The sequence below is a fragment of the Podarcis filfolensis genome (assembly GCF_964270895.1).
Source record: "Podarcis filfolensis genome assembly, chromosome: 2".
NCBI classification, from domain to species: domain Eukaryota; kingdom Metazoa; phylum Chordata; class Lepidosauria; order Squamata; family Lacertidae; genus Podarcis; species Podarcis filfolensis.
Window position 1 is genome coordinate 17,933,886 of NC_139605.1, and position 23,718 is coordinate 17,957,603.

Below are 23,718 nucleotides of genomic sequence, written 5' to 3' on the forward strand. Positions count from 1 at the left end.
CTGTGCCTCATTCCAAAAGGAAACACAAACTCTGGGTAAGCGCCTCAAACTCCTGGAATCTCTGGGTTCTTGGGGTGGTGTGCAACAAAATCTAACAGCATTTCTAGATGGCAGACAAAAATGCAAAAGAAAATTAAAAATCATGACCCAATGCCTGTAGTACCATGTTGTTGTTTTTCCATTCTGTACCCTATATCTTTTCCTTCTTTTCCTGGTTATAATGTGGAGGGGAAACCCGATGGACAGCAAGGCTGGAATTTATAATACAAGCAGAGTGGGGAAATTTACATTTCTCCACATAGAAGGAACTGAAATGGGAAAAATATAGAATTTTGAAAAGATTTGTTCGTTTATTTTGCCAGCACCATCTTCACTCATTTTTCTTGTGTAGTTACAGTACAATTGGAAGTAATTAATCTTTCAATAAAATAAAAAATAAAAAGCTTTTTTTTTCAGACAATAAGCAATTAATGTTATTTCTGGGATATTTCCCCCCATTTCATTTTTATGTTATTTCCTTATTTTTGAAGGAAGATATTTTGATGTCTTAAAAAAAAAAATCTGAAAAAAAAGTGAGACAGATTTCCAGGGGTCTGGATAAAAGGTGGATCTACACGGATCCTCGTGGATCCTCCACTTTTTTATAAATAACTCCAATAAATGCAGTGTCAAATCACACCTGGAAGGCACGCCTACAAACTGGACTATAAAAAACGTGGATCCAACACTTTGCTGCGCTGCAGCACCACTAAAACATGGATCTGAGGCATGGATCCTCATGAATTCATATGATTTTTATATTGAAGCAAAATAAAAACACCATGATACTGTAGACCACATCTTAGTCTGTAGGCAGAACAAAAAAAAATCACGCATCCACTGTTTCGTGGTGCAGCAATGGCGCAAAAACATGGTTAAAAAACATGGATCCTCATGAATCCTCATGATTTTTGCACTAGATCAGCCCAAACTCACTGTCAAATTACACATCATGTCCAGGGGCACAGCATCCACCACAAAAATCACGGATCCACTCCTGCCTGGCCATACCGTGGCCCCAAAAATGTGGTTTTGAAGCACAGATCCTCATGGATCCTTATGATTTTTGCACTAGATCAGCCCAAAGTCACCGTCAAATCACACATCATAGCCAGGGGCACAGCCTGCACCACAAAAAACTAAGATCCACGCCTGCCTGGCCATACTGTGGCCCACAAACGTGGTTCTGAAGCACGGATCCTCATCGATCCTCATGATTTTTGCATTGGGCCACCCTAAACTCACTGTCAAATCACACATCATGTCCTTTTTTTTTTAAATAATTTTTTATTAGTTTTCCATACATTCAAATCATTTATCCAAATTTTACCAGATTTTAACAAAATTCGTATTTTGGACTTCCTTCGACTTCCCTGACAATCATCCATTTTTACCCTTTAATACGCATTTCTTTAATAGCATTGCCATTTGTCTTCCCTCCTTTTTTCTATTTACTTTCAGCAATACCTCTTTAAAAGTTTCTACAGTGCTTCTTGAAACCCCACTAGCGTTGTTTGCACCTCACAGACATTTTTCAGATAATCAACAAATTTTCCCCAATCTTCGATGAACTTTTGGTTTCGAACATATCTTATTTTCCCAGTCAGTTTGTCCAGTTCCGCATAGTCAGTCAGTTTCATTCTCCATTCTTGAATCGTCGGTATGTCCTCTTGTTTCCATTTCTGGGCCAAAAGAATTCTTGCTGCCGTAACTGCATACTGGAAGAGTCTAAAGTCTTTTCTTCTTATATCTTTTCCTGTAATCCCTAAAAGAAACGCTTCTGGTTTCTTAGTAAAGGTGTATTTTAACATCTTTTTCAGTTCGTTATAAATTGCTTCCCAGAAGCTTTTCACTTTCTTACATTCCCACCACATATGGTAGAATGTTCCCTCTTTTTCTTTACATTTCCAGCATTTATTACATGTTTTGTACATTTTTGCCAATTTTACCGGGGTGATATACCATCTATAAAACATTTTCATGACATTCTCCTTCAACCCCATGCATGCAGTAAACTTTAAACTTTCCTTCCATAATTTTTCCCATTCTTCAAATTGGATATTATATCCAAAATCTTTGGCCCACTGTATCTTTTACCCACGCGGGTGGCGCTGTGGGTAAAACCTCAGTGCCTAGGACTTGCCGATCGTATGGTCGGCGGTTCGAATCCCCGTGGCGGGGTGAGCTCCCGTCGTTCGGTCCCAGCTCCTGCCCACCTAGCAGTTCGAAAGCACTCTCAAGTGCAAGTAGATAAATATGTACCGCTTTATAGCGGGAAGGTAAACGGCATTTCCGTGTGCTGTGCTGGTGCTGGCTCGCCAGCTGCAGCTTCATCACGCTGGCCACATGACCCGGAAGTGTCTTCAGACGGCGCCGGCTCACAGCCTTTAGAGCGAGATGAGCACGCAACCCTAGAGTCGGACACGACTGGCCTGTACGGGCAGGGGTACCTTTACCTTTACCTTTATCATTACTGATTTAACCTCTTCATCTTTCGTATTCCATTCTAACAATATCTTATACATTTTAGACAGAATTTTATATTCATTAGCTATAATCTCTGTCTGGAACTTTGAATCTTTTTCTGCATATCCACTTTCTCTTATATCTTTTTTAAACAAATCGCACATCATGTCCAGGGGCACAGCTTCCACCACAAAAAACTCGGATCCACACCTGCCTGGCCATACTGTGGCCCAAAAACATGGTTTTGAAGCACGGATCCTCATGGATCCTCACGCTTTTTGCATTGGGCCATCCCAAACTCACCATCAAATCACACATCATGTCCAGCGGCACAGCCTGCACCACAAAAAGCTCAGATCCACGGCTTCCTGGTCATACCATGGCCCAAAAACCTGGTTTTGTTTTTTAAAAAAAATAATATTTATTCTATAATAAAAGAAAAAGAAAAAAAGAATACAAAAAACAGAAAAAATAAAGTAACAATTAAAAACAAATCAATCTTTCCATATCCTTACTTTCATTCACTTGTTTCCCTGACCTCCTCACACCTCCCTTTTTTGCATTCCAGTTCAGTTAATTAATTCAGCAAATCCTTTCCCTCTTTGAACTTATCTTAATCCTTTATCTTAGTATATTATTACTTCAAATTCCCATCTATTAACAATCCATTTTTACATAAACCTTAATAACATTACTGCTAAAGCCACTTAACTTCAATCCAACATCATTCTAACATTCATTAATTTTACAATATTTCTGTAAATAGTCTTTAAATTTCTTCCAATCTTCTTCCACCGACTCTTCTCCCTGGTCTCGGATTCTGCCAGTCATCTCCGCCAATTCCATATAGTCCATCACCTTCATCTGCCATTCTTCCAGTGTGGGTAGATCTTGTGTCTTCCAATACTTTGCAATAAGTATTCTCGCTGCTGTTGTAGCATACATAAAAAAAGTTCTGTCCCAAAAACCTGGTTTTGAAGCACGGATCCTCTTGAATCCTCATGCTTTTCGCATTTGGCCACCCGAAACTCACTATCAAATCACACATCATGCCCAGGGGCACAGCTTGCAACACAAAAAACTAGGATCCACGGCTTCCTGGCCATACCGTGGCCCAAAAACGTGGTTTCAAAGCACGGGTCCTCATGCTTTTTGCATTGGGCCACCCCTAAATCACCATCAAATCATACGTCATAGCCAGGGGCACAGCCTGCAACACAAAAAACTAGGATCCACAGCTTCCTGGCCATACCATGGCCCAAAAACGTGGTTTCGAAGCTCGGATCCTCATGGATCCTCATGCTTTTTGCAATGGGCCACCCCTAAATCACCGTCAAATCACACGTCATAGCCAGGGGCACAGCCTGCACCGCAAAAATCATGAGTTGCATTACAAAAATCACAAAAATGCCCTTACCTGCACTGTTAATGTCACCACTGGAACATTTTTATTAGAGCCAATAGCAGAATATATGACTATATATTGTACCAAGATATGGTTCATCTTCAAGAACAGATCAAATACATGTCAAAGTATTAAAGAGGAGAAAAAATATGAACCTGCTTACATACTGTCAACTAATATCCAGATTCAACAAACACTGTATGGCAAACATTTAAATCGGTGAAAAGACAGAATTTGAGTCCATCATAACAGAGTTCTACCTTCTGGGTAAAATTTATAAACTATTACTCAAATATGACACCGAGCCCGAACAAGCAAAACCTTGTATGACAAAATGGATGCAAAAATTTTAAGAGCAGTTCACAGTGGAACAATGAGAACAATTATGAATAAAGGAATAAAATTTACTGCAAGTTAAGCCCTAAAAGAAAATTGGTACAGTGTAACCTCGGGTTGCAGACATAACCCGTGACTGAGGCACGTCTGCAACCCACAGCATTCGCATCCTTAAGCGCCACGTCTGCACAGGCGCCAGCGCATTTTGGCGCTTCTGCGCATGGGCGAGCGGCGAAACCCAGAAGTCACCCGTTCCGGTACTTCCAGGTTTCCCGCGGTCCGCAACCCAAAAACACGTAACCTGAAGTGGCCGTAACATGAAGTATGACTGTACAAAAATGTTCTTTCAATGGTATATAACTTTGAAAAATATACAGAAGATGAATAATGCAATGAATGGACATTGCTGGAAATGTGATAGACCTTAAGGAATCTTCTTCCATTTATGGTGGACCTGTGAAAAGACCAAAAAGTTTGGGAGGAAAGTTCATTTCGAAATGAAAAAATGTAAAAAACCCACCCTAAATTTGCATTGGACCCCCAAACTATGCTGTTGGGAATGACTCCTTCAGCTACTGTATTGTGAAATCATCAGTGGAACTATTTAGTTATATGACCACAGCAGTCAGAGTGGTGTTGGCCAACATATGGAAATCTGACATATGTCCTGAAATAGATGCATGGAAAGAGAAACTATCAGAATATGCAGTACAGTGGTGCCTCGCAAGACTAAAAGAATCCGTTCCGTGAGTCTCTTCGTCTAGCGGTTTTTTCGTCTTGCGAAGCAACCCTATTAGCGGCTTAGCGGATTAGCGCTATTAGCAGTTTAGCGGCTATTAAAGGATTAGCGGCTTAGCGGCTAAAAGGCTATTAGCGGCTTAGCGGCTTAGAAAAAGGGGGGGGAGTGGAAAAAAATCGCAAGATTCGCAAGCCGTTTTCGTCTTGCGAAGCAAGCCCATAGGGAAATTCGTCTTGCAAAGCAGCTCAAAAACGGAAAACCCTTTCGTCTAGCGGGTTTTTCGTCTTGCGAGGCATTCGTCTTGCGGGGCACCACTGTAATGGCAAAACTCGCCAATTTAGTAAATAATTGACTCATCTTTATAATTTGTATACAACTTAACAGAACTGTAACAAAATGAACATCTGTATGGATTTGTAAAATAGACCTTAGTTACAAAAATATTTCCTGTTTAAAAATAGCAGCTTTGTGTGTATATGATAAAGAAAAAAATATATAGTAGAAGAAATCTTGTCTGTGTGATCTAGAAATGAAATCATATTTTAAAATAATTCTTGCTTTAGTTTTTTATAATCATATATGGTATTTCTCCAATAGCAAACAACTTAGAATTGGAAATAATATTTAGTACACTAACCTTTGTTTAACTCTTGATAAATGTCAGCTTGCTGAGTTATTTTGTACGATTGTGATTCAATGTTATATTTGCGCTCAACAAGGGAAACCCACATGACCTGAAGGTGTTGCTGTGCAATGCTAGGTCAATGATTCATAAGACCACTGCCATCCATGACTTGATCGTGGATGGAGCACTTGACCTGGCATGTGTAACAGAGACTTGGTTGGATGAAGCAGATGGTCCTGTCCTAGCTGCTGCTTGTCCACCAGGTTTCTCTTACACACAGCAACCCAGGTCATTGGGGGGGGGGGGTTGCAGTGATTTTTAGGAAGTCACTAGCTTGCATCAGGCGTCCTACTGGGAAGACCCAGTTCTCTGACTGCATGTTCTGGAAGCTGGGCAATAGGGATAGGGGCAGTACAGGATTCCTTTTGGTGTACTGACCTCCCCGCTGCACCAAGGATTCCCTGCCCGAGCTGCTTCAGGTCATGGCGGATGTTCTCCTGGAGATACTTAGTTTGGTTGTCCTAGGGGATTTTAACATCCATGCCAACATGACCTTACAAGGGGCTGCTTGGGACTTTGTGGAAAGCATGGCCTCCATGGGGCTGTCCCTGAATAAGTTTGGCCCAACTCATAGTCACGGACATGCCTTAGACCTGGTGTTCACCTCTAGTGACGTGGGTGATATGACACTAGGTAAAAGTGAAACAAAAGAAGTGCCATGGTCAGATCACTTCCTGGTGCAACTGGACTTCTCCGTGACCCTTTTCCTCTTCAGGGAGGTGGGACCAATGCGGATGGTCCGCCCCCGCCACTTAATGAATCCAAATGGTTTCCAGAGAGTGGTAGGGCATGCTTTATCCCACGTTGATGGACTTTCAGCTGATTCCCTGGTGGCCCGCTGGAATGCGGAGTTAACCAGCGCTATCAACTGTCTGGCTCCGAAGCGCCCTCTCCGACTGTATGGAGCCCGGACAGCCCCGTGGTTTTCTTTGGAGCTGAGAGTGAGGAAACAATCGCTGACACGGCTAGAGTGCCGGTGGCAGAAAACTCATTCTGAATTGGACCGGACACAGGTTAGAGCTCAACGTTGAGCCTACCAAGTGGCGATAGCGACGGCGAAGAAGACTTTCTTCACCGCCTCTATTGCATCTGCAGAAAATAGTAGCAGGAGACTCTTTCAGGTGGTTTGCAATTTAACGGAACCACCTTTACCACCGGGGCCTTGTAAAGACCCCAAGATCTCCTGCAACGATTTTTTAAATTTTTATGCAGATAAAGTTGCTAATATTCGGAAGGAAGTAGACACCACCGTGGGAGCAGGGTCGGGGCGGGAGAGTGCTAGAGCCCTGCCTGGTCGAGTTGCATGGAATCAATTTCAATCTGTTACCCCCGAGAATGTGGACAGGCTGCTTGGATGCGTGAAACCAACCACCTGTCTCCCTGATCCTTGCCCATCCTGGCTTATAAAAGCTACCTGGGAAGGGCTGGGCAATGGGCTCTGCGGGGTGGTGAATGCTTCCCTCTGTGAGGGAGTCTTCCCAGACCCACTGAAAGAGGCAGTCATTAAACCACTTCTTAAAAAAACATCTTTAGACCCGGCCAGTATGGCCAACTATCGCCCAGTCTCAAATCTTCCATTCTTGGGCAAGGTGATTGAGTGGGTGGTTGCTGAACAACTCCAGGCATGCCTGGAGGATGCAGACCATTTGGATCCCTTCCAATCGGGATTCAGGTCTCATCATGGGACTGAAACTGCTTTGGTCGTGCTGGTTGATGATCTCTGGTGGGCTAGGAACAAAGGTGAGGGCTGTTTCCTAGTTCTGCTGGATCTCTCAGTGGCTTTTGATACAATCGATCATAACATCCTTCTGGACTGTCTAGAGGAGATGGGAGCTGAGGGCACTGTTATTCAGTGGTTCCGCTCCTTCCTCCTGGGCTGTGTCCAGAAAGTGGTGGGGGGGATGAGTGTTCAGACCCCTGGGCCCTTACTTGTGGGGTGCCTCGGGGTTCCGTCCTCCCCTTCATGCTTTTTAACATCTACATGAAGCTGCTGGGAGAGATCATCAGGGGGTTTGGGCTCGGTGTCCATCAATATGCGGATGATACCCAGCTCTACCTCTCTTTCAACTCAGAACCAGTGAAGGCGGTGAAGGTCCTGTGTGAGTGCTTGGAGGCAGTTGGAGGATGGATGGCAGCTAATGGATTGAGGTTGAATCCTGACAATATGGAAGTACTGTTCTTGGGGGACAGGGGGTGGGCTGGTGTGAAGGACTCCCTGGTCCTGCATGGGGTAACTGTGCCCCTGAAGGACCAGGTGCGCAGCCTGGGAGTCATTTTGGACTCACAGCTGTCCATGGATGCACAGGTCAATTCTGTATCCAGGGCAGCTGTCTACCAGCTCCATCTGGTACGCAGGCTGAGACCCTACCTGCCCGGAGACTGTCTCACCAGAGTGGTGCATGCTCTTGTTATCTTCCGCTTGGACTACTGCAATGTGCTCTACATGGGGCTACCTTTGAAGGTGACCCGGAAACTACAACTAATCCAGAATGCGGCAGCTAGTCTGGTGGCTGGGAGTGGCCACCAAGACCATATAACACATGTCCTGAAAGACTTACATTGGCTCCCAGCACATTTCCGAGCACAATTCAAAGTTTTGGTGCTGACCTTTAAAGCCCTAAACAGTCTAAGTTGACATTGGGGCTTGCTGGAAAATTTTAAACAGGGATGCAGAAAGGGGAGGTATGAGGAAGTCGATGAAAGAAGGTTTAAGAAAAAATGTGAAGAAATTATATGTGTTTATATGTTTGTTTGTTTTTGTATTGTTTTGTATTGTTTATTATTATGTGTTAAAAAAACCAATAAAAATTTTATAAAAAAAAAAAATAAAGCCCTAAACAGTCTCAGCCCAGTAGACTTGAAGGAGCGTCTCCACACCCATCATTCTGCCCAGACACTGATGTCCAGCACCAAGGGCCTTCTGGTGGTTCCCTCACTGTGAGAAGCAAAGTGACAAGGAACCAGGCAGAGGGCCTTCTTGGTAGTGGTGCCCGCCCTGTGGAATGTCCTCCCATTAGATGTCAAAGAGATAAACAACTACCTGACATTTAGAATACATCTGATGGCAGCCCTGTTTAGGGATGTTTTTAATGTGTGACTTTTTAATGTATTTTTATTTCATTTTTTTGGAAGCTGCCCAGAGTGGCTGGGGAAACCACTCTGGTGAATGATTGTTCATAGTACATTTGATTGACTGCAGGGGCATACGAAGTGGGCTGCTGCTCTTGCGGCAACTGTACAGGCAGCCCCTCTCGCAGCGACCGTATGGGCCATACGGGCAGCTGCTCTCACTGCGACTGTACAGGCTGCTGCTCGCGTAGCGTCCGTACAGGCAGCCCCTCTCACGGCGGCTGTACGGGGAGCCGCTCTCCTGGCGACCATACGGGCCGCCATGCATGCACAGTCCGTACAGGACATTGTGTGCGCCCATCATCCAGGACTTGTTACCATATTATAGCTGCCACAAAATCTATTGGCATGCCACCAGAACCAGGGAAGCCTTGCCAGTTGCGGCTCACACAGTTGAAGCGAAATAAAAGACAGAAGAGTAGATCTGGAAGAAAGTTCCCCAGACTGCAGGAAAAGATAACAGTAGCTCCAGCATCTGATTCAGTGCAGGCTGCTGAGGGGTTGGACTCCTTAAGATCACCAACTGACTATGAGACACCTGGAAAGCACCCAACCTCAGATGACCTCCACTCCAAAAAGTGGGAAAGAGGATTTGACAGTGACCAATATTGATTCTTTTGGTAGCAGCCCCATATTCTCAACACAAAGTGAGAAGTGTTTGGACAAATCACTGATTTGTACATCAGTTCCCCCATGGCACAACTGTACCTTCCCCACACTCAGTCTACAAACCATGGGACTTGTGGGTTCAGTTGGCAACATCTGTGTGTATGACTATGACATAAACACACTGAAAGGATCAAACTGGATAAATGATCGCATAATAAATGCCTTTCTTGCCTCCAGGGTGATCATGGCCAAAGAGCTAGGTCACGATGGAACAATTTTCCCACTTACCGTACTTGCCACTTCATGCAGATATGTCAAAGATTACCAGTGAAAGCTCTGAAGAACTGTTTGAGATTTGGAGTGCTAAAGAAAGATGTTTTGATTATTCCAGTAAATGACAGAGAAGTCCACTGGATACTGATAGTGATCATTTTTAAAAGAAAGACCATGTTCTATCTAGATTCCAAACATGGATTGAACCACTCTGTGATTGATGCAATAACATCCTTCTTAGCATGTCTGTATGAGATGGATTCAAAATATCCCTATAGTTTTGCGGACTGGTCATTTTTTGCACCAACTGATATACCCAGGCAAGGTAATTCCAGTGACTACGGTCCTTTCACATGTACCATTGCCCATCTGATTGCTTCTGCTGCCCAATTACAGTTCATACAAAAGGATATGGCTGCCATTAGACCCTGGATTGCAAAAGAAATAATGCAGTACTGTGGGAAAACCTATTTTGAAGGACAAGACAAATATTTTCAAGTGGAAATTGATGCTGTTCCTCCCAAGAAGAGACAAATCTTGAACGAGAGTCACATTACTGTGTCTCGATCATGCCCAGAGGGATGGAAGGATACACTAACCTATTGCTCAGATATTTTACCTTCCTTGTTTGAAGGCTGCTGGTCACTATGTTTTTTGAAGGAAGGGTGCAGGAGGCCCAGTGGTGACCTAACTATGGTTTACTGTGAAGGAAACTGCAAGGACTGGTACCACTGCTTTCGCATAGGCATTGATTCAAAAGATCTTCCAGAGGTTTTCGTGTGTCCAGACTGTCAATCCACTGTGGCCAAATAGATTTTGAAACTGCGAACTGTCATATTCCACAGGTTGGTATAATACAGCAAAATCCAAACATATAGTTTTCATCATCATGGCAGGGATGGTCCTTTTCCATAGAATTCTTATTTTTGGAGTTGGTTTTTATATCCTGCTTTTCTCTACTTGAAGGAGTCTCAAAGTGGCTAAAAATCTCATTTCCCTTCCACCCCCACAACAGACACCTTGTGTGGTAGGTGGGGCTGAGAGAGTTCAGAGAGAAGTGTGACTGGCCCAAGGTCACCCAGCAGCCTGCATGTGGAGGAGCAGGGAAGCGAACCCAGCTCACCAGATTAGAGTCCACCGCTCTTAACCACTACACCACAGAAACGTATCTCTTAAAACTCTGGAGCAAGCTGCTCAGTTCAGCCTCATAGTGATACTGATTTGCGGAGGGAAGGTTGGTGATGAGCAAGATCTGTTCCCATTTCCCAACACAGAGACCATAGAGCAGTTTCTTTTGGGGGCTGAACCTGCAGAGTGTTTCTGTTCAGAATTTCCGTGGCAGAAATTGGCTAAGTGCCTTTATAAACATTCAGCTTCTCAAATCAAACCCCATCATGAAACTTTCCGGTGTAGCTGTTGGAGGTGGAGGGCAGAGAAGGTGCTAGTCCTTACCTCCCTCCTCCCAGCCCCATGATCCATTGCCCAATGGGCTGAATTTCAGGGCTTTTGCATGTAAAGGGCAAGCTTGTTCTTTACTTGTTTAGACTCTTTAAACTTGGAAACAGATATTTGGCTCCATGACCAAAATGACCAAAAGGGTCAGCTTCTAGAGGACTGGAAAGATCATGATTGTACTTCCCCTAACCCCGTTGAGTATTTTTTGTTATGAGACTGAGTGTTTGGGGCTGATGCAGTAGCATTCTTGTCTGGGGGCTTGATGGAAAAACAGAAAAGTGACCCTCACCTAACTCTCCAATGCCCTTCAACAAGAATGCCCTTCAACAAGAATCCTTCCAATGCCCTTCAACAAGAATCCTTTTTCTTCTTAATAACCTCCGAGTTGTCTCCACAAGCGAGTTAAAAGAAACAGCCTTGTTTATATTTCTGTGTGAGCTTTGTAATGCTTTCCCATAATTCATCTCACATAAATCCAAGAGTCCAAGAGTCCGTTCAAGCGGCAGTCACCATTTTAATCAGTTCCGATGAAATACAGTCTCGGCGTCCGCTCCTTAATTTTCGCAGACCTTATGCACCATAAATCAGTCTTTTCATGAGGTTTGTTGCCCTTTCAAATTTACAATCCAACCTGATAACAAAACAGTGGCTCACCCCCTCTATGACTGGAAATCTTGCAACAGGGTCTGCCTCTTAATAGCGGATCGCTTTTGTAACTACGCACAAGAAAGCCTCCCTTCTTTCCAGATCTCTCACAGAGTAAAACCTTTTATTAGCATTTTTTATTTCCACACAGTTTATTTTTCCATCTCACTTGCTGTCAGTCATTGTGGCGGTTCTTCTAAGGGGGGGTGTTGTTAGGTAAATCATATTGAAAAGCAGAAAGTCCCTCCCCTCTTTCCTTTCCGTTCAACATACCGGCATAACTTTGTTTCTTTGATGTAGTCCTCAGTTCATTCCGTCCCATCGCTCCATCATCTCAGTGGTAGATTTATTTAGCAGATAACACACTCCTGACCTCGCTCGAAGCATGTGCGTTTACTTCTCCAAATTTTTCTTCTTCTTAAGCAACACAGCCAGTTTCACTCCTGAAAGCAGCGTCCGGGAGTTCCAGAACTCGCACAAGGGCTTTCCACCCAGTGCCCCCACCCCCTCCTTCTTTCGAACTCAGGGGTGGTTTATAGGCAACCGCGGGCGAGGCAGCATCTTCCCATCCCCTGGGAAGATGAGATAGACTGATATACTCCCCATAATCAGCCTCTAATTACCTCATGCGAGCTGGAGAGATGGTATTGTCGGCCATCTTCCAAGGCGCCCCTAGCAGCCCCTGGTAGCCAGTCCAGTTCTTGGTGAATTTAAGGCGCTCTTGCTGGTGGTGTTTAAAGCTCTAAATGACTTAGGCCCCAAATATCTGAGAGGTTTCCTGCTTCCCTGCAAGACCCTCTTGAGCAAGCATCCCCAAACTTGGCCCTCCAGATGTTTTGGGACTACAATTCCCATCATCCCTGACCACTGGTCCTGTTAGCTAGGGATGTTGGGAGTTGTAGTCCCAAAACATCTGGAGGGCCAAGTTTGGGGGTGCCTGCTCTTGGGTGTTAGGATCAGAAGAGGGGGTATTTCCACTGCCCTCAGATGTTCAGGGAGGGGCATTTTCTGCTGCATGGCACCCACGGCCCCAGACACCCACAGTTGTGGGGCCACGCTGGGACTCCTAGCCTCAAAGTTGTGGAGTTTCCTCCCCACATAGATGTGTCTGGCCCCTTCAGAGATGTACCCTGGCCTTTGACACCTATTTAAAATGTTCCAACCAGCCCTGGGACCTGCCAGTAAAGGGCAGGGAATGAATTTAATGTAACAACATTAAATATCTGCAGCGTTTTCTTCCACACAAAATGGGCCAAATTCCATGTCACAGTATAAAAGTTGTGGGGGGGAAAGATGCTCAACCTGGCTGCTTTTATCTTGGAGAAAAAGCAGCGGCTAGGCCTCAATCTAGAATTTGTTCCCCCTTGGTTCTGAGCCAGCAGCCGCCTCAGCCAACGTGCATCAAAGATATTTCTGTTTAAATGTCAGCCCCAAAGTAAAACTTAGAATGGGAGGGCTCAAGTTATGTGAAAGGAGATGGGGACCGTTTGATTCAGAGGGTGAGTGTCCAAGGCTCAAAATCAGGTTGCAATGCATTTACAGTGGATGCTCGGGTTGCGAACGTGATCCGTGCGGGATGCACGTTCGCAACCTGCAGTGGTGCTTCTGCGCATGCGCAAAGAGCGATTTAGCGCTTCTGTGCATGCGCGACCCCCGAAACCCAGAAGTAACCCATTCTGGTACTTCCAGGTTTCGGCGGGTCCGTAACCCAAAAAAACTCAACCTGAAGCGTCTGTAACCCTAGGTATGACTGTATTCTTATTATTTTTCTTTATTTACGTTAATGCCATCAGTGTGCACAGGAGACTTTGCACAGAATGGTTCCTCGGTGCTAAGGACCATCATTCCTCCCTTCCCATTTGCAACCAGCCCAGAAGGGCTTGTGGCCCCGGCAGTCAGCTTCCTGCTGCGTCTCAATGTTGTTGCCTCAAGTTTCTCTGGCTCCTCCTACTGCTGGCCTCCCTCCCTTCCTCTCCAATGAGCATAAGTTGCTGCCAGATTCCCTTCCTGCCAGACTTCTGGTTTTTTTTTAAATAATTTTTATTAACTGGCCAATCATATCAAATTAAATCACATCACGTAAATTCCAAATTACAAAGCCAAATTTTTAAATTTTGTTGGGGGAACCCATACTTCAAGATCCAAAGGGGGATTCAGATCATCTTCTTATTACTGCGTTAATGTCCAAATCAGTCCCAATCAGTCCAAAGAAAATTCATAATTCTATTCAGTCTTATCTTGGTGTTTCCACATCATATCTTGTTCATATAATTTCTATTTTTCCTTTACGATCTCTTCTGTTAGTCTCTTAAGCCGATAAGCAAAATAATAATCCTGTGTGGATTTCCCGTTCCTCCACTAAGTCCAGATGGTTTCCATATATCTCCTTCGTAGATAACATCGCTCTTCCCATCATAAATTTGGCATTTGTCGCTCTTAAGTCCCACCGAGACGTATGTAAACAACTCTATTTCTCTCTTTCTCCTCCCAGACCCAAGAGCTCCAACAATGCTTCCCAAAATGGCGACGGCATTTTTAACTGCGTCATTCCAAAACTCTTAGCTTTCCAGCTTCATCTTGAAACATTGCTTTGGTTCGAAAGTTTATCTCCACACAGCCTTAAATCCACAGCTTAAGTCCTTAGTTCCTGACTCATTTGGGGAGGGGATTCTTGTTAAATCACATAATGAAAGGCAGGTTTCCCCCCCCCCCCTCAAGTCATACCATATCTTGACGTATCTTCTCATATTTTATACTTGTCTTGTTATCAGAGATCTCTTCTGTCAGCAGTCTTTACTCCCCTTTTTCCTTGAAGCATGTGCAATTTATCTCGTCCAAATTGTTTCTATTGAAGATGCTTGCAACTAGCAGCGCGAATCAGGGACGGCGTTCAGGAGTGCCGAAATCCCACAGGAGGGCTTTGTGCCTAGTGCCCCCACCCCCACAAATTCGGGGGTGGTATAGGGCACAGCAGGCAAGGGCCGTCCCCCCCACCATTCTGGGGGGGTTAAGGAGGCTAATTACCCCCATCATAGCCTCCAAATTACCTCGTGTGGGTCGGAGAGATGTTATTGTCAGCCATCTTCCGATGCGCCACCTAGTGGCCCCGCTCCTTCCTGCCAGACTTCTGACCCTGCACTCCGTTAAAAGGGCTTTGGTTATTATGGCTGGGCATTGCCAGAGAAGGATGGGGGGTTTGGATGCTGAAGCAGGTGAGTTTTATGCTCCTCCCTGGAGACAACTGACATCGAGGTGGGCAAGGACTTAACAAAAAAAATTCAGAGTTATCCCCATATACGTATATATATATAACCAGGGCTTTTTTCCCTGGGTGGACGCATACCCCTAAGCATTTTGTGAATCTAAGTTTGGCCTCATTGAGGGGCAGTATTTCAATATGAATAGGAAAATCAGAGCACCTCTGAACATTTTTTTTAAAAGAAAAAAAGCACTAGCCATTTATTCCTCTCTGGCCTTGGCCTGCCAATAAATCATAATAATAGTAATCATAATAATAATCAGTGCTTTTTTCAGGGGGTACTCAAGGACACTTCTTTTTTGTTGTGAAAAAGTGTGACATTTACGGTAACAATGTTATGGTGAGTACCGGCACCTATTTTTCTAGGAAAAAAGCACTGATACGTTTTTTGTTTTGTTTTTTATTATTTTTGCACTTTCTATTTTGCATAAACAAATGAATTAAATACATAAACATATAATCCCTTTTGACTTCCCTTCCTCTCATTGTGGATCTTAATGTAATGATTTCCCCCTCTGCATCTCTATCATAACTTTATTTTTTATAAATCCTTTGTCAACCCATAGTTAAAATTTTTACTTCAGGTTTTCTGTCAGTTCTACCAATGTACATAATTCTTTACAATAGCTTTGCAAATAAATCATAAACGTTCCCCATTCTTTATTAGAGACCTCCTCTTCCTGGTTTCTAATTCTTCCTGTTAAGTTTTGCCAGCTCGACATAGTTCATCGATTTCGTGTGCCACTCTTCTTTGGTCAGAGTTGTACCATCTTTCAATTTCTAGGTTAACAGAATCCGTGCAGCCGTGGTCTCGTACATAAATAGTTTCGTCTAGTCTTTTGGGATCTCTGGTCCTATAATACCTAAAAGAATAGCTTCTGGTTTCTTAGGAAAAGATACTTTCAGCATTTTTTTCAGTTCATTATATATCACTGATCATAATCGTACCCTGCCCATCTGACTGGGTTGCCCCTCTGAGCAGCTTCCAGCATATACTAAAACATTAAGCATGAAAAACTTCCCTCAGATTGAGGAGGCTACTTTTTAGCTCTTTGTTATTAATTATTATTATTGAGTTTATATACTGCCCTATACCCGAAGGTCTCAGGGTGGTTCACAGCATAAAATCAGAAGATAAAACAATAAAACACGTAATCAAAACAAACAACAACAACCCAATAACCACCACCCCAAAACACATTTTAAAATGGCATAGGATGTCCATCAAATCAAGGCCTGCTTAAAGAGACACATTTTCCCCTGGCGCCAGGCAGGTGTTTAATTTTGTAAGCTCAAGGTGGCTTACATTGTTCACATTTAATACCATATACCGTGTATAGTTTTACTGTGTATACTGTGTTAGTTTTATGATGTTAGCTGCCCTGAGCCTGGATCCGGCCGGGGAGGCCGGGGTACAAATATACCTTTATTGTTGTTGTTGTTGTTGTTGTTGTTAATAATAATAATCCCCGCAACACCTCTGTGAGGTAGGTTAGGTTGGCCTCCTGACCAGAAGCCGGTGGAAAGGGAGTTTTGTGAGTCCCTCTCTGGTTATGTTTGTGCTTCTACTGGCACCATACAACATACCTCCACATGTGGTGGGAGTGCCCCAAAATCCAACTATTCTGGACAACAGCCACATGAGAAATACGTAAAATAACTAAGCAAGTATTAGTTACAGATAGGTAGCTGTGTTGGTCTGCCATAGTCAAAACAAACAAAAAAAAAAATTTCCTTCCAGTAGCACCTTAAAGACCAACTAAGTTAGTTCTTAGTATGAGCTTTCGTGTGCATGCACACGAAAGCTCATACCAAGAACTAACTTAGTTGGTCTTTAAGGTGCTACTGGAAGGAAAAAAATTTTTTTTGTTTAAGCAAGTATTAGACATCACCCCAGAATTGGCCCTTCTAAACATCTTCCAACATCTTCCAATGCCCATTTACAGCACAAAGAACTCATAACCCACCTACTTTCAGCAGCCAGAAACACCATAACCAGACACTGGAGAGACCTGTCATCGATAAGCATGGATCAATGGTACCAAATAGTATGTGTTATGTACTGAGTTGAATAGGATCCAAACTGCAGCAGTCTGATTGGTCCTAGAACAATAGGATCCAAAAGGCAGCAGTCTGATTGGTCCTAGAACAACAGGATTCAGAATGCAGCAGTCTGATTGGTCCTAGAACAATGCAGCAGTATGATTGGTTGGCAGGAACCACCCAATCATGCTCCAGATAGAAGTGAATCCACAACCTGATTGGCTTACAGTAGAATTCCGGAATTAGCCAATCATGTGCAGCCCATTGTGTAAATAATGTATATAAAGCAGATACTTTGAGGGGACTTTCATTCATTCCTCCTCACCACTATGAGCTGAATAAAGAGCATGAAATCACTTTGCGACTCTGAGTATATTTCAGTATGGGAAACAGCCCTACTAGAAAAATTAACCAATAAACTGAAACTGACACGGGGACAAACAGAAGAAGACGCCTTTACCCCGGTATGGCTCTCCTTTATCACATACACAGCCCAACAAGACAACGGCAATAATCCACCAACAGCATACAAATCAATATGGCTAACCTGATCCAAAACACCCACCCACCCCACTCACACACGAAAACAAGGAGCACCACAGCCAACCACAAATGAACAGCCACACCCTAGGCCAACCCCAACCTCTCTCGCCACCAAAGGAACGCAAGTGAACAGCACAAGCAACGCTGACACCAAACCCTACATACATTAACCATAATAGAAACATCGCCACCCGACCCCACCCCCACCCATCTTCCCCCCCTCCACCCCTTTTTTTCCTCCCCCTAATGTCTCAACAAATGAAACAGATTTGTAAAAATGTTACATGGAAAAAATACGAGAGACATTACACATACTTCTGTAAAACAAGAAAATCTGTAATAAAAAAAAAATTTAAAAAATCCAACCATCCTTCTTTCCTTATTTTTTCTCTTCTCCGCAGTGAACGTGACTCTGAATCCCAGCACAGCTCATGCCAACCTCATCCTCTCCCAAGACCTGAAGAGAGTAAGATGGGGATGCAGGACCCAGGACCTCCCTGACAACCCTTCGCGATTCGACTGGGAGCCCTTTGTGCTGGGCCAAGAGAGGCTCGCTTCGGGAAGACACTGGTGGGAGGTGGAAATAGAAGAGGCGACGCCGCAGACCCTGTGGACTTCGCAAGAACCGTCCGTCAGGAGGAAAGGAGAGTCTCGTCCAAATGAAAGGCAATGAGAGTTGAAAGAAAACATGGAGATCTGGGCAGTGGGAGCTGCCAGAGAGCCCGTCGTAAGGAAAGGAGAGGTCAGTTTCAATCCCAACGGGGGAATCTGGGCTCTGGGCAAGGCCCTGCCAGACTCACTGAGGACGCCATTGTCTCCTTATCGGCTCACGGCGTTTACATCCTCCGAGAGGACCCTCTTGAGCTTGAGATATGAGCCCAGGAAGATCCGGGTGTACCTGGACTACAAAGGGGGTTGCGTGGATTTCTTTGACGCCGATACAGATGACTTGATATTCAGTTTCCCTGCAGCCTCGTTCTCTGGGGAGAGGATCTGTCCCTTTCTCGGGGTGTATTGGGGAGTCAGACTGAGCTGCTGAAATCTCAAATTCCCCAGCAAAACCCAATGGCCAAGTGGCAAATTCTGAACTGCGAGTGCTCTTTGTGACCAGCTGCACGTGAGGCATAAAAGGGAAATGGATTTTTGACTGATGCAGATGTCAAGAGCAAGACAGCTTTCCTCCATCACTCCTCTTCCTTGCTTTGCTTAACACCTAAGTTCTGGTAGACTCAAAACCTTTCATGATTTTACTGTCTGGTTTTACATTGCTGTAAACCACTGACTTTTTTTATGATACAGCAGTATATGAATATTTATATAAACAGCTAAATAAAAATTTGCTCACCAGTTTGTGACATTTTGGTTGGCCATAATAATGTTAAATTACAGGTAGGTAGCTGTGTTGGTCTGCCATAGTAGAAACAAAATATATTTTTTTAAAACTAAGACAGCTGTAAGAAAACAGTTACCATATTATGCTGAAGGAAAGATCTGAACTCATTTCTTTCAAGTACAGCCATACCTTGGTTTTCAAACAGCTTAGTTCTCAAACGTTTTAGCTCCAAAATGCTGCAAACCCAGAAGTGAGTGTTCCAGTTTTTGAACATTCTTTTCAAAGCCGAACATCCAATGGGGCTTCCGATTGGCTGCAGGAGTTTCCTGCAGCCAATCAGAAGCTGCACTTTGCTTTCTGAACATTTTGGAAGTTGAATGGACTTCCAGAACGGATTCCATTTGACTTCAAAGGTACAACTGTACTGCATTCATTGTATTACACTGGTTGCTTGTGTAATCTCACTGTATACAAGTTGTACAAGTTGTACAAGTATTTCAATTTCAGTTCTTTTAAGGCACCAAGGGACCAGATTGCTGTCACCAAGCAGCTCAAATACATAAGGCCAAGGTGGCATTCGTACTTTTCACACACACTGTAAGATCGTGGGAGCTGTAGTTTATGCCTCAGAGAGATACAAAGCTCAGCATCCTTAAAACTAGAGTTCCCAGCATTTTTGGGGGGGAGGGTGTCCTTTAAGCATATGGTGTGTGTACACAGCCAGAGGGTTGTGCCACACTTTGAAAGAGCTCAGTGCTTTTGCTTCACAAGTTCACTGGCAGAATTATTGCATTTCTATACATTCTATTAAATGCTTATTTACTGAAGTCACCTGAAATGATAACCTGTCAGGAGGTAAGAGAAGAGAAAGCAAAAACTTTTGGCTCCTGCTCTCCTTGAACAACTTCCATCCCAGCTGGTCATTAAAAGAAATTGTAACTAAAAACTGTTCTGAGTTTGCTTACTTCCTCCTCCCAATCCATTTTCCTTTTGTGTTGTCTTTTTAAGATTCTAAACCCAAGAACTGGGACTGTTTCATTTTTGTTGATCTGGGAACAGCAGGGTAAAAACACTAAATTAAGTTCAATGAAACATGGGTTCTAGATAAATCTCATTGAACATAACGAAATTGTGCATGCATTCACACCTTAGCCAAGGAGAAAACCTGGAATTCAAATCAGGAACAATCTAACTTTAATCCAGGTTCACATTTGTCGCTGGCTGGTATCTGTTTGCCTCCCAGAGTGGAGTGCTATTTGTATGTCAATAGGAATCCCCAAGAAAATGGCAAGGCAGACAAGGTCAAGCAACACATTTTATTTTCTGTTTTTCCTTCAATAGGCATACAAAATAAGACATGGCTGAACTTCAGTCAAACTCGACACTTGTGATCGCAAAGTCTCCCTCCACCGAGAATATTTTTGCAGAATTCACCCCAAGCCGATTAGGGAACTTGACTTCCTGGCCCCCTTTGATCTTCACAGTCACTTCCTTGGAATCAAAGGACAAAGAGATCTGGGAAGAAGAAGAGTGAAGGAGTTAGGTTCATGGGTTGTGCCTTGGAAAGAGGCAATTAGATGCTTCCAAGAGATTTATGGCCCAAACAGGAGTATATTAATGGAGAGAGGGAGGGAGGGAAATAAACAAACTACTATCACCCTTGCAATTACACCTCCTGACCAATTTTGTTTGGAGGGGTTCTGTTAGGGCAGTTCAACCTGAAACCATGACACTCATCGTTTGGCTGTAGAAGTTAAGGTTGGGGAGAGAAATTCAGAGTTGTAGCCAAAGCCAGTTCTACTTAGGTTAGGCCCCCTGAATTAATGGGCATGGAAAATTTGAGCTCATTCATTTCAAGGGGTCTACTGTAAACAGGACATGGAGGCAACCCTCTTTTTTAACACTTTAATGAAAAAAAAGCAGCTAATTGATGCTTTTCACATCAAAACATATCTATCCTTTCTTTCCCTCTAGTGGTGCAGCAATAAAATTGCTAGAACATTGGAAAAGCTAAGCAGGGTCTGGTCTGGTTTCAAATTGGATGGGAAACCATGTGTTGAGATGCCTGCATTGCAGGGGGTGTCTGGAGGCAGTTGGAGGATGGATGGTGGCTAGCAGATTGAGGTTGAATCCTAACAAGACAGAAGTACTGTTTTGGGGGGACAGGAGGCGGGCAGGTGTGGAGGATTCCCTGGTCCTGAATGGGGTAGCTGTGCCCCTGAAGGACCAGGTACGCAGTCTGGGAGTCATTCTGGACTCACAGCTGTCCATGGAGGTGCAAGTCAATTCTGTGTCCAGGGCAGCTGTTTACCAGCTCCATCTGGTACGCAGGCTAAGACCCTACCTGCCTACCGGACTGTCTTGCCAGAGTGGTGCATGCTCCAGTTATTTCTCGCTTGGACTACTGCAATGCACTCTGTGTGGGGCTACCTTTGAAGGTGACTCGGAAACTACAACTAATCCAGAATGCGGCAGCTAGACTGGTGCCTGGGGGTGGCCGCGGTGACCACATAACACTGGTCCTGAAAGACCTACATTGGCTCCCAATATGTTTCTGAGCACAATTCAAAGTGTTGGTGCTGACCTTTAAAGCCCTAAACAGCCTTGGTCTGGTATACCTGAAGGAGCGTCTCCTTCCCCATCGTTCTGCCTGGACACTGAGGTCCATCTCCAAGGGTCTTCTGGCAGTTCCCTCAATAAGAGAAGACAAGTTACAGGGAACCAGGCAAAGGGCCTTCTCGGTAGTGGCACTCACCCTGTGGAACGTCCTCCCATCAGATGTCAAAGAACAACTACTATTTGACTTTTAGAAGGCATGTGAAGGCAACCCTGTTTGGGAAAGTTTTTAATGACTGATGTTTTAATGTATTTTTAATCTTTTGTTGGAAGCCGCCCAGAGTAGCTGGGGAAGCCCAGCCAGATGGGTGGGGTATAAATAACAAATTATTATAAGAAATTGTGTGCCGAAATTGAGAGAGAGATTCACCACAAATGATCATACTTCACTTCAGAACACCCTCAAAAAGGCAGAAGCAGCACAAGAGAATTATTTCATTACATTCCTATCTGGTTAGCAGCCCCTCTGAGGATGCTTTAGCCCAGGGGAAAGAGCAACCATATCACATGCAGAAGACCTGGGTTCAATTTTTCAGCATCTTCAGGTAGCCTCTCCCTGAAACCCAGGTGTTATGTATTGAAGTTCTCACCCTGGCCACCAGGGGGTATTGTGCATATAGTTTTCACTCAGGTCCACGTCAGTTAATTTAGGCGGGAAACCCTGGGTTGTTGTTGTTACAATGTTGACAGTTGGCTGCCTATAAAAGCAGGCCGGCTGAGCTGTTTGCAGTGCAGTTCAGTTCCAGTTTACTTATAAAGAACTACTTGGAGAAATCTCTGTCGTCTGCTATGTTCACTCACTACTTAATACCAGGAGAGTCAATGCCAGGTAGCGAAGGCAGTGCTGAGAGAGATGGAGCAAGGATCCAACTTATTTTGAAGTCCCCAGTGCCCAAGGAGCCCCCCAATCCAGGAATGACCACTGCCTCTCCTTGAAGTTATGGCAGTGCTGAGGCTATTCCTGCTCACCTTGGTGTCTTCCCCCTGCTTGAAAGGGAACATCGACTCCAGCTGCTCCGAGCCCCACAGCCCATTCTTCTTTGAGTTGCATACAATGGTGTTCCTTTCAAAGCGAGGATTGAAGTGGAAGATTATGTCTGAATCATCGTGGTACAAGTTGAGGGAAAAGCTGGAAAGAGAGGAGGACCACATGAGACAAACACTCACAAGGTGGATTAGCAGAAGCTGGCAGAGACAAAGACTAACGGTTCTATTGTTATGGTGATATTGGAAGTAGGATACTGTTGCTGATTGACAAGAACCTAGCCTGGGTTTGTGACTTGGCTAAAGTCCTGTTTGGCAGTGGTGTAGCGTGGGGGCAGTTATCCGGGGCACAAATTTCACCACCCGGTGCTGCCTCAATACAGTTGTATGCTTCTGTCGCAACTTCTCCATGTGAACCAGGAAGTGACCTCTGCAGACAAAGGAAGTCAACTCTTCTCATCTCTGCAGATCTCCCATGTGATGCAGATGTCGTTAAGCAGTTGAATGTGCATGCGTACTACATCCATTTACCTCCCTCTCACCCCCTCCATGTGGCCCCGGGCACTGCCAACCCACGCTAAGCCACTGCTGAAGGTATTTGACTGCATCTTTCAAGTCCTTTAACAGACTGGTGGTGGTGATCATGGGACCGTTTAACTTGCTTGTACTAAGAGGAGTCAGATAATGATTAATGGGAAGATATGTAACCCCCCCCCCCAAAAGCTATGCTTTGCCTCCACAGTCAGAACAAACGCTCAATAAAGAGCAGGCATTGTATAAGCTCCACGTAAGCTTTGAAAAGCAGGATGGACAGTTCATCTGGAGGAGCCCATAAAAGCACACAAAAATAGCATCTAATAATTCTTAAGGAAAGTTAAACTAAGCATCCTTTAGTAGTGATCAGCATCAGTGGCTGGTTAGATTACTAATTAAAAATATATGGTTGTACTGTATTTTTTACCTTATCATTCCAGTAATGTATTGGTTGCTCCAACAGCATGGCTCTCATAAACCATGATTGAGTTCCTATACCAATAATTTAGGCACTTTCACCACTTTGTAACCAAGCTAAGTTTTACTGCCTGTGCAACTTTTCTGAAGCACATGAATCTGACCTTTGGAGAGTTTGTAAGTAAACCATTTATAACATACCAAACAT

General features: G+C 44.1%; 3 protein-coding genes across 3 annotated transcripts in view; all 3 read right to left on the bottom strand.

The window, feature by feature from the left end:
• LOC310758203 (olfactory receptor 2V1-like) overlaps positions 1-23,718 on the bottom strand; it is a gene marked incomplete at its 3' end in the record, with an annotated part of 192,923 nt that overhangs the window by 130,251 nt on the left and 38,954 nt on the right. The gene's annotated exons all lie outside the window — the stretch shown is intronic.
• LOC310757133 (olfactory receptor 2D3-like) overlaps positions 1-23,718 on the bottom strand; it is a 181,528-nt gene that overhangs the window by 124,684 nt on the left and 33,126 nt on the right. The gene's annotated exons all lie outside the window — the stretch shown is intronic.
• Positions 20,262-23,718, bottom strand: part of LOC310757281 (galectin-1-like) — a 36,540-nt gene continuing 33,083 nt past the window's right edge. Inside the window, exons 3-4 of the mRNA XM_083602586.1 lie at positions 22,545-22,704; positions 20,262-20,474 (exon numbers count right to left, since the gene is read on the bottom strand). Coding sequence (XP_083458712.1) covers positions 20,328-20,474; positions 22,545-22,704 — 307 coding nt within the window. The 3' untranslated portion in view covers positions 20,262-20,327. The remainder of the gene's footprint in view (positions 20,475-22,544; positions 22,705-23,718) is intronic.